Genomic DNA, 11,227 nt, shown 5'->3' on the forward strand with positions numbered 1-11,227 from the left:
CCAGGGCTCCCCTCAGTGATGGACTGTGGCCTGGGAGCTAGAAGTTGAAAGAAACCTTTTCCTCCCCAGCTTGCTTTGGGTCATGGCATTTATCAGAGCAGTAGAATCCCCAACTGAGACATCAGCTGTCAACAACAGCGTGTCTGAGGCTCAGGGAACATCACCGAAGAGGAGGAGGTTAAAGCAAAACAAACTAAAACGTGTAAGAGCCAGAAGAAGGGGTGGAGTATTGATTGTAATTTTCTTGGAATTGAATACTCTTTCCTGGAGAGAGGAGGGAGGCTTATGAGACACAGAAAGCTAATGAGAGGTGTGGTTTATGAGACCTATAGGTGCAAGAAGCCCAGAGCATCAGAAGACTCCTGAGGTCCTTTCCAAGGACACACAAGCAGCCACCAATTGCCAGGGGAGAAGCGATACACAGGACAGAGCTTCATAGTGAACAGTTTGTCTGAACGCTGTGCAGAGAATTTCAGTGATGTCTCTTTCATGCCCTCTTATCTACGCTAGCGGAGGGCTTGCGGGTGAGGCAGCCGCCTTCAAGTTACCCATGCATCTGCAAGAAACCACAGCTAACTTATTGGTTCAGCAACTGAGACTCAGGCAGAATAACTTCTTTGGTTTGTCATTGGTGCCATATGTCAGATGGACACTTGTTCACATTTTCTGGAGAACAGTCGTGTGACAACCTTAGTTGGATTCTTATTAAGCAGTCCAGGAAGTCTATGCCAGCGATTTCTCATACCTGTTTAATGATATTGACCACAAGGGTGACAATAACAATACCCCGACACTAAAATATAACACCTGACGTTAGAACTGACTGATTTCTTACTTCAGTGCTTTTAGGACTGGGCAAAGAAGACAACAAAGGCCTTTCAGACCCTTGCCTCATCTACTCAGCCAGTGATCTGGCCTCTCAGGAGAGAGCTGACTTCCCTTCCTTCAGTGGAAGGGAGAGCCTCCTTGGCTGAATAACACTTCTGAGAGTCGGGTCAATGTCCTGGCTTTCTGTCCATGGGCCACATGTCTCCAGGGTTTGGGAGATGCAGGCGTGGCTGAGCTAGCCACTCTGACTCTACTCGGGGCGCCTCTGCAATGTATATATCTGAGTCCTTGGTTGCTGCAGGGATACCAGAGTTTGTTCAAGGATGCTCTTGTCCCATGTCTGACTTTGAAGGCTCATGCAGTAGGCAGGTCTGAGGAGAAGCGGTTTCTGGATGTGGCAGACAGCAGCGTTACATCTCAGACTAGAAAGAAAAGAAGACAACGGCAGACAGAAAAATCAGATGACTCCAAATCAATAAAGGAATGACAGGGTTGACATTATCTTCTTTTCCTAAAATCATTCTGCTTGCCTGTTTGCCCACTCTCCCTTCCTGGGACGGGGACACCTCACAACCCTTACTTCACTCTTAGCATCATCTCCCTGGAAAGGGCCCAGCAAGCTCACTCTGTCTGCAGAGAATGGTAAAGCTTGAGCTTGAGATTCTGTACCATTAGGTATTTGCATTTCACAGGATCACCAATCTAAGGAATCTTGGCTTCAATCGAGAGATCTCAGGCTGTCAGCTTGCAGGGAAGGAAATGTACTTGGGATGTAGAAGGTTGTCAGAGCTATCTAAATCAAATCTAAAGATGGTGCATGCCCTCAGGGTAGACATAGCGAGGGAGGGCTTCCTGTGGGGCTGGAACACTCACCTTCCGAACATTGTAGATCCAGTTGAGATAGGCAGTGACCTTAGTGTACACTCCAGGAGTACTTGGGCCACCGCATCCATGGCCCCAGCTCACGATGCCGACTACCTGCCACTTGTCAGAATGGTACATCAAAGGCCCACCACTGTCACCCTGTGGAAAGTCAGGACAGGAGCTGCTGGAGAGGGCAGGCCCATCTGTCACCCCCCCCCCCACCTCACGCCACCTCACCCCACCCCTGCCCTCTCTGTGGCTCTGCGCACGCTCATTTCTCCACCCTCCTTCTTGTCCATATTGTTCAGTGTCCGTTACTCTTGGGGGAGGGGGAATGGTCCATCTGTGGGCAGGTAAGTTGAGGACATACTGCCTGCCTTATCAGAGGCTTATAAGTCACACTAGCAAAGTGAACAAAGTGAACTTAGTTTAAGCCCAGTAGTTCCTACATCTATTGATTTGCCGTGGAGAGCCTGTCTGTGGGACATCATGTTCTGCATAACTGGGACTCAATGGACTCGGGGGGGGGGGGGAAGATCTTTGCCCTCAGGAAGTTTATGATCAAACGGGTTGACAGAGACAATGAATGAGCAGATGACAGAAATCAAGTAGTGAAAGCCTACACTCACTGCCTCTCTCTGAGACCAGTGACACTATGGCCTGACAGCCTGCTTGTATATCTCTGTGTGGTCACCATGAGTTCCTGAAGGGCCGGCACGGTCGGTCTGCTATGTTCATGGCCCACAAGGGAAGATTTAGAGACAGCTCTCGAGTGAGGATTTTAATGTCTGGAGATGGGCGTAGACTGAGAAATTTGAATAAAAATGGCTCCAGAGATCCTCTCGGGGTATGGGGTGTTAAGAAGGTACATCGGAATCGCTCACAAGTCCCAGTGGCCATGGAGATGGGGAGAGGCCCATGTACCAAAGCTCACCTAGCATGAGATGAGAGTTCTAAAACAGCACAGGGACAATGAGAGGGAAAATAGACCAGGAGCCACTGTCTTCAAAGGGATCATAGATGATGGGGAGTGATGGTGGGTGGAGAAGGTAGCAATGCCATCTTTAAATGTGAAATTTAGATTCTTTCCCCTCGTCTAGAGCCAAATATCATCTACCCACCCATCCCTCCTTCTATCTTCCTCAGATCATGTCTCTGCCTTCCTTTGTCACAAACTGAGAGCTACAGTCTCCACGTGGGCATCCAGCTTGTAGGGGTTCACATCTCTCTAGGACCTACATCCCTCTTCATAGAGCTCCCCACAGTCTTGGGAGGACCCACCTGGCAGGTGTCCGTGCCACCCTGTGGGGTACCTGCACACAGCATCTCAGCGGTCACTTCCCCTTCGTAGGCATCCTCTGCATTGCACCGTGTGCTGTCAATGACCTGGACTGACGCCTGCAGCAGCGTGTCAGACATCTTCCCTGGGAGGTTGAAAGCAACGTATTTCCTTAGTCTCCCCTTTACCCTCAGCCCAGGTTAATTTTCTGGGCCATCGATACATTTTGCTACTGGCGACTTTGGTGCCCGGTCAGCCAGGGTGGACTTTGCTGAAGGATATTCTTCTTTCTTGTTACCACTGGGGAGGGTGATAAGGCCCTTGCGGAAGGCGGCTGAGGTTCTGAGCCCAAGACTCACCTCCGTTTTCTTCTGTAAAGCCCCATCCAATGACCCAGACTGGCGTGGCTGGGGCAAGCACCTCGTCAGAGAAGGGCAGGCAGATGGGCCTGACTGAGCCTACCAGGAGCAGAGCAGAAGAAGAATCTAGATTAGGGATGGCTTATTGTTTTCTCCATCTGGCGCCTTTTCATGTTGGGGATTTTGCTGGTCTAAGTGAGACTAGGCTAGTTAATTCCTAGAGAGAATAAACCACTTGCCAGTGAGGTCCTCGGTGTGTAAACGCATTAATCTAGAGCCCCTACTCTTGACACCTTCATACTCCAAGCCAGTGTTCTTCTCTGCCCCAAATCACTCAAATCTAGGTTCTGAGCAGTCAGAGGTCAACCTCTGCAGACAATTCTTCTCAAGCGTGTTCAAACTCGCCCACCCAGCCTCCCCACGGTGGACCCTAGGAACCACAAATATCACTTGAGCTGTTTACCTCCTCCCTCGCCCCCACTGTCTTCACACACACACACACACACACACACACACACACACACACACACACACACACAGGAAAGACCAGGAAATGCTAGGTTCCTTGTTCCTGGAGGAAAACAAGCAGCAGCTCACTGACACTCTGGCGGGGTTACTGTGCAGGGCCTTGGGCACTGCTCAGGGTTGAGCCACGGGCCAGACAACTCTTTAAAAAGGGTCCTGGCAAGCCCAAGAGCAGAGGACTCTGATCTTCCAGATAGAGCAGACAGGCTTGGAAGAGTCTCTGCCCGAGAAGATGTGCATGTCAGCTTGACAGCTAGAGCGGGTCTCGTGGTACCAGTGATATCGAGTAGACATACTAGTTGGACACCCACAGGCAAGCGGAGGTCTTGAGTGGGAACGTGATGTATCTAAAGCTGCTTAGCAGAACCCGAGTAAGGTTAACCTGGGGGCCCTTTGGCCAGGGACCACCTCCTACCTGAGAATGTGAGTGGTGTCTGCAGCTTAACAAGGGCAATGTCCTTCTCTTTGGGGTACAGGGGATTGGGTTCAGCGATGAAGATCTTGGCCACAGGCAAGGACGGAGAGTTATCCAGTTTGTTTGAGCCCGCCCTCACCTTCCAGCTGGACACATCAAGATACTTCCTAGGGATAGAGATGGCTTGATCAGGGAGGATCCAAGCACCTAGAGGCTCCGCCTACCTAGGGCTAGGTCCCCAAGTCAGTTGATGCTCTAGGAGGTCATGGGATGGTAGAGACGGGGTTGGTGGAAAAGACAGTCTGAGAGCCACCCCCTGAAGCCAAATTAGAAAAGGAGATCCGATTCTTTTTCTTCATAAAAAAAAACACGCAAGGAAACTTCTACCCAGAGGGCTTGGGAATGGGTCACCCCATTCCTGAGCCTTCATGACCGGGCAGTCTCTCCTCCAGCCTTGTTTTTATCTTTGCATTGCCATCTGTGAGCTTTCAAGCTTTGTTTTGTTTTGTTTTGTTTTGTTTTGTTTTGTTTTGTTTTGTTTTGTTTTGTTTGAGACAGGGTTTCTCTGTGAAGCCCTGGCTGTCCTGGAACTCACTTTGTAGATCAGGCTGGCCTCGAACTCAGAAATCTGCCTGCCTCTGCCTCTGCCTCCCAAGTGCTGGGATTAAAGGCATGAGCCACCACTGCCCGCCTCAAGCTTGTTTATTCTTCTTTACATCGGGCACTGCCTGTGTGCGGGACCTCCCTAGGAGGGGATTTAGTGCCCTTATCAGTCTCAAAACAGTGAAAAACCCCTGATCTAGACCTGGGAACCTTGAAGGCAACAATGAGGCTAATGTGATGCACACAGTCTGAAGGGCTGGTTCTTGGTACTCTCTAGATGCTGAATAAAATGGATAAAGGAAAACGGAGAAGCCCTGGGTGGAGCTCCTTTCCTAAGGTTTTCCCTAGCCAGCTCTCTCTCTGCTGTCCTGAAGGATACTCTACACTTTCTAGACATAGGCAGTGACTCTAGATCTTGGTGTCATTTCCTGGAAGACTTGCAAGGAGGAGACAAGTTCTCAGAAGCCCTGATGTGTGGGGAGATCTTCTGTAGCATGAATGGAATGGACACGCTATGCAGTAAGGATACTGGGTACCTGAAGCTTTCTACCCAATAGAGTTCAACCTTGGATACCAGCACAGATTTCTCAGTACTTAATTAACAAGGACATCATGGCTAGTGTCTCATTGCACAGAGGCAGCACACTAGAGATGGTTTCCAGGGGAGACGGGGCGGGCACGGGTGCACAATCAGGAAACAAGGCTGGCTCCCTCCATGGCCTCTCTCTCTCCTCGCTTCCTCGTTGCACTTACCTGAAGCAGTGGGCTGCTGTGAGGATCCAGTGGGCATCCAGGATGCTCCCACCACAGACGTGCTGCTTGTTGTACTGGATGCTGACCTGCCAGGGCCAAGAATCCACAGGGGCTTCCACCCCACCCACCACACGAGGCGTCTTCAGGCTCTTCCCGCAGTCTGGACTCAATGAGGGGGAAAGGAAAGAGGGGAGTCAGGCTTCTGGGGAGGGGCTGCCTCCCCAAAGACTCCTGGAAAAGTACGGGAAGGATGGGAGAATCCACCCACACCAGCTCTGAATCATTCGTGGGAAGATATAGAGCATGACCCACAGGCTCCCCTGAAAACCACCGCTAGTGTGTGTTTAGGAATTTAGATTTTTGAACACGGATGTGACCATTGTACTGGGAATTTATCGTCTTCAAACGAAGGCATGGGATCATGAATTCTGAAAGCCCTGCCCAAATGGGGCTCAGTGGGGTTTCCTCCCCACTGAGGAAACAGCTACTCACAAGCTACTTTGGTATCAGGGAATAAGCACCTTCTAGGAACTGGGTTTCTTCCTTCTGTTAAGGGAGCTGCCCATCGGCCACCCTGTCTTCTGGTCTACCTTTTACATCTGACCCTTGAACTTGAGTTAAAACTTTCAGTGTCAGGGCTGAGGGGTGGCTCAGTGGCTAAGGGTGCCTCCTTCTCTCCCAGAGACGCGAGTTTGGTTCCCAGTACCCACAACAGGCAGCTCACGACTGCTTCTAACCAGCCTCAGAGCATCTGATGCTTTCTGCTGGTATCCACACGTGCTGCAGGCACATGCACATACCTGCCCCATAATTAAAGATAAAATAAACCCCAAACTAAAACCTAGTGTGTCATATCCCTGCCATGTTCTGTACCTCTCTGGTCTTTCCAAAGAGGCCCCTTTCCCTTCCTCTTTCCCCGTCCTGGTCCTGTACCTGTCAAACGCTATCTAACCCAACCCTGCTTTCAACTTGCTCTGTGCTCACTCACTCAAAGCTTCTTGGTTGGCAAGATGGGGATCTACAGTCTTATGGACTGCTTCGCATGGTCTTATCAAAGTTTCCGTCCAGCCAGTGACCTGCTCAGAAGTCTCTGGAACAGTTAGGCTACGGTTTGAGTGTACCTCCGCAAAGGTGGCAGCTTAGCCCTGAGTATGGTGGTGATAAAGCGGTGGGTTCTTTAAGAGGTGAGGCCTAACGGCTTCTAGGTCATCAGAGCAGCTGCCCTCTGAGGGGGATAAAGTAGTTTTCTGTGATCCCTGAGAGTCTTTGAGAGCTTAGGACAAGACAGAGCCCACCCTGCTGTCTGGCTTGTTTCACCCACATCCGATCCACCACTCAACAGTAGGCCAGCACTTGAGGCCAAACCAAGGTGGCTTTCTGAGCTTAGGCCTCCAGGTTCTAAAACTGTAAGCTAAGCAAAACTTCCTTAAGACATTATCCTGCCTCAGATATTTCAGTACAGCAATGAAAATCTAACACACTCAGGTCATGAACTGAGAGCAGTTGGCACAAGGGAGTTCTTGGCATTAGCCACATGAAGGAACACTGATCTGTAAGTCTAAGGTTGGCCCCAAACAGTGGGACTTAGAGACCAGGAGACAGAGCAGTAGAGATGAAGGTCTTCCTTCCTGACCATTGCTGGCCTAGGCCCCAGACTCTCAGAGGTTGGGTAAACTCACCAAGGCAGCGCAAGGAAACCAGGGAGCCTGAGAGGCAGGATCTGAAAGAGAAAGACGGGGACCCTGTGGCTTCTGTTTTCCCCTTGGCTGGGAGGTTAGAACTCAGCCTTTGTGAAATGCTGATTCAACCCCATCCCCCCAAACTACAGAACCCCAGAACCTTTATCATGGGTGTGTATAGATCTGTATTAATACTCAGTGTGGTTCGATTTAGTGCAACACTGCTGTTGTGCATGTACCTACTATATACGGAGTCCTGCGCAGTGCAAAGCCAGTCTGGGCTCCTGGAACCCTGGGTGGTGGGGGTGGGGTGGAGCAGAACCTGCCGCACCCGTGGACCTCCCAAACAGACCAGGATTTTGATGGAATCCTACAGATTCTACCTCTAACTCGGTCCTTCTCAAGAGTTACTGTGTTGGCTCCAGCTGCATATGTAGCAGAGGATGGCCTTGTCATGCATCAGTGGAAGGAGAGGTCCTTGGTCCTATGAAGGCTCGATAGATACCCCAGTGTGGAGGAATTGAGGGCAGGGAGGTGGGAGTGGGTGGGTGGGTGGAGGAACACCCTCAAAGAAGCAGGGAGAGAGAGAATGTGATAGGGTGTTTCAGCAGGGAGGAAAACCAGGAAAGGACATAACAATTGGATTGTAAATAGAGAAAATATCCAATAAAAATAAAAAAATAAAATTTGATACAAAAATAAAAGCAAAAGAGTTACTGTGTTAAGGCTCTGTCCAGCGTCCTGAATGCTAAGATACCAGCCTGCTCCTGGAGCCTCGGCTGCTTTGTAGCAGATTTTGTTTTGAATCAGCTGTGCTCTAATGTGGGGCGGTGAGGTGAGAGCTGGAGAGCCTTCTTTGGAGCGTTAGAAGGTGGTGCTTTGGCCTGGGGAAGTGATGGAAAAGTACAAAGCTACTTTCAGGCTCTTGCCTACCAGGTAACTCACTAGGGAGCATGAAGGAGCTGTGGAAGGCGCTAATCTTGACAGTTCAGGGAGAGAGAAGGTCACTGTTCATTGCTCTGCCTTTGAGCAGGACAGTGCATGTTGTATTAAAGAAAAAGGCCAACAGAAAATACCTCCTGAGCCTGAAAATGAAATTCCATAACTCTGGACATTTAATGGGCTGCTTGGCTAGTTCTTCCTGTTGTCTGGCTGGTGTTCCCCTTGCTGCAACCCTGAGCCACTTCCCAGTGTTAGTTAGCCTCTGTAAGTCAGAATGTATCCTCTCACTCACCTGTTTCCATTCTGTATCTGAAGTTCCTGGCTGTTTCCTGTGACTTGAGCGACAGGGAGGTTTTGGTTTGGACCGATCTCCACTGCTCTGAAAGCGGGTTGGCTGTGATAGGAAGAGTGAACTGTGAGCTGGGACAGAGGCTGAATTAGATGGCAGAGAGAGCCCCTGCTCCCAGAGGAGGGGGCACAGGTTAGTGGGGCACGGCTGGCTGGCTTTGCTGGATCGCAGGAACAGTCCCCACATCAAGGCAGGCTGCCGTGGCCTCGCTTTCCTGGGCAGGGACTCCTGTCCCAGAATTGGAGCTCTGCAGAGTGCTAGGGGCCTGATTTCCTCACACCCAGCTCTGTCCCTATCTCAGATGTCCCAGTATCTCTTTAGGGTCACATCAGCGGGAGCAAAGAAGCAAAGGGACCCAGATGAACTCCTGTCTCAGCACAGAGGGAGCTGGAGTGTGGATATTTGGTTTTCCATATAAGGGGCCTGGAGACAGAAGAAGCCTGGATCTATCCTCATAAGAATCTGGATGGAGTGTCCTGAAACTTGGACTTCCCTCTCCCTTCCTTTCCGCTAATCCATGTTTGTCTTCTTTCAAACCCCGTATTCAAGTCTTCCTCCTCCAGGAAGCCTTCCTTAACCACTCTGTTCTCTGGCTCTTTCTTCACTAAATCTTCGTCTTTTGAATTTCCCCCTTCTTCTCCAGTCTGTCCTCTCAGGTCAGGCTTTGCATAGATATCTGGGGTCAATTCATGTCTCTGGCTGGCGAGTCCACACTCAGATAGGACTGCAAACACTTCCTTGATGAACCAGGTGCTGGATCTGGGATGACCAGGGTCTGTCTAAAGAGCCTCCAAGACTTAAGTTCCAATATGCTGGATCTGACACCAGTTTGGTGTGTGACCATGGGCAAGGCATGTTTGCCCTTTGTGTCTCCCTAAGTCCCAATTTTCTCCATAAAATGATGCATGAGCCAGGTGGTCCCTAACTCCTACACTGGCCCACCTTGGCTTTGCAGCTTTCCAATCCAGGCAGGAAGGAAAGTAGGGAGATTTGAGCAGAGAGCTCTGACCCAGAAGGAGAGAGGAGGCTTTTAGTAAACACGCTCAGCGAAGCTAACCTGGGCAGTGATGTAATGAACTTTGATATCCTAGAGCTGAAGGAAGAGGCCAGGTGGTGCTGTCTGGTGCTTCAGTGCTTTCTAGAAGTGTAGCAAATCTGGGCGTCTACCCCTTTAAGAACCTCAGGAAACTGCGGGTTTCATAACTGAGACAGCCTGCTGCATCTGGTCCAACTGACGCTGCAGTGGGGGAGGGGATGGCTGCAGGGGAAGTAGGGGACAGCTGCAGGGGAAGTAGGGGACAGCAGATGCTGGGCATGCTGTCCTTGGAGATGAGGTGACAGGTGTCCCTTTTCTAGACGGTGCTGGGAGTTCTCCTCCTCTGGAGGGAAGGGAGCGGGACCTTTATAAAGAGGGGGCAGAGGGACAGAGGCCATATGGATTCATACTGGCTGCCCAGAACATCTATTGGACAAAACCTTGAGGTTGCTTTAGGGGTCTATGGAGAGAGCTCTATGATCGACGGGCAATGTCTGTCTAGCTGTCTGCCTTGTCTCTGGACTCAGTTTCCTGGAGTCCTGAGGAAGTTCAGCCTGCTAGGGAGAGTGTGATCCCTGCCTGCAGCAGATCACCTGGGCTCCTGTCAGGTAGGCTCCTGGAGGGATCAATTCTCACTTTCCCTCCCTTCACTGGTGAAGCCTCGGGAGTAGAGAGAATTCGCTGTACAAACAGACCTCTATGAGAACTCATGGTGTCCGGAATGGGGTTGTGACGGGTACAGATTCTAACCCTCTACCTCCCAGCTTCTGCCCGAGCAAGCTACTTACTCTCTGAGAGCCCACTTCTAACACAAATTTAATAATAACCATGCTTTGAGCTGTCTGCCAAGATTAAATGAATATAAATATATGTAATGCTAATTATCCTTCACGCACCTTCCTTCCACTCCGGCTTCTGTACGTCCCTGAGAGAGCTGGGATTCTGGTGATGGCCCCAACAGAACCAGGCTAGTCCTTGCTATTTCTGTTCTCAAGTGCAGAGAACAGAACTCAGGGCGTTGCACACGCTAGGTAAGTGCTCTACCCCGAGCTACACCCCCACTCTTCCTGCCTGCTAAATTTTAACCCAGATGATTTTGCATATGAAATTTGTTTTTGTGTTGTGGTTGGGGAAGACTTCTCACGAAAGGGCAAAGGAAGTCGGGTGCGGTGGCACACGCCTTTAATCTCAGCACTCGGGAGGCAGAGGCAGGCAGATTTCTGAGTTCGAGGCCAGGCTGGTCTACACAGTGAGTTCCAGGATATCCAGGGCTATACAGAGAAACCCTGTCTCGAAAAACCAACAACAACAACAAAAAAAAAGAAAGAAAGAAAGAAAGAAAGAAAGAAAGAAAGAAAGAAAGAAAGAAAGAAGAAAAAGAAAAAGAAAGGGCAAAGGAGAGGGAGTTGGGCAGAAAAGAAAACTCTTATGAGATTGACATTGGTAACTCTGAGGAAACTGAGACTGGGGGATTATCTTTATGCTCCTTGTTAATGAAAGTGCTGGGATTCAAACATGGTTCTGTATAAATCCCATGTTTGTGTTTTTAGGGAAAGGAAATAGGAAATAAAGAAGGGAGGGAGGGAGGGAGGGAG

The 11,227-nt window shown here is 50.1% G+C and overlaps 1 protein-coding gene across 2 annotated transcripts in view; it reads right to left on the minus strand.

Moving 5' to 3' along the window:
- Positions 1-557: 557 nt before the first annotated feature.
- The window catches only part of Tmprss4 (transmembrane serine protease 4), a 31,594-nt gene continuing 20,924 nt past the window's right edge, over positions 558-11,227 (minus strand). Inside the window, exons 6-13 of one of the 2 annotated variants that reach the window (XM_021207718.2) lie at positions 8,540-8,641; positions 7,306-7,346; positions 5,627-5,786; positions 4,271-4,437; positions 3,331-3,429; positions 2,974-3,116; positions 1,702-1,851; positions 558-1,250 (exon numbers count right to left, since the gene is read on the minus strand). In XM_021207718.2, the coding sequence (XP_021063377.1) occupies positions 1,239-1,250; positions 1,702-1,851; positions 2,974-3,116; positions 3,331-3,429; positions 4,271-4,437; positions 5,627-5,786; positions 7,306-7,346; positions 8,540-8,641 (874 nt within the window). In that variant the 3' untranslated portion in view covers positions 558-1,238. The remainder of the gene's footprint in view (positions 1,251-1,701; positions 1,852-2,973; positions 3,117-3,330; positions 3,430-4,270; positions 4,438-5,626; positions 5,787-7,305; positions 7,347-8,539; positions 8,642-11,227) is intronic. The other variant, XM_021207717.1, reaches the window with a different exon arrangement.

Source organism: Mus pahari, chromosome 10, assembly GCF_900095145.1.
Source record: "Mus pahari chromosome 10, PAHARI_EIJ_v1.1, whole genome shotgun sequence".
NCBI classification, from domain to species: domain Eukaryota; kingdom Metazoa; phylum Chordata; class Mammalia; order Rodentia; family Muridae; genus Mus; species Mus pahari.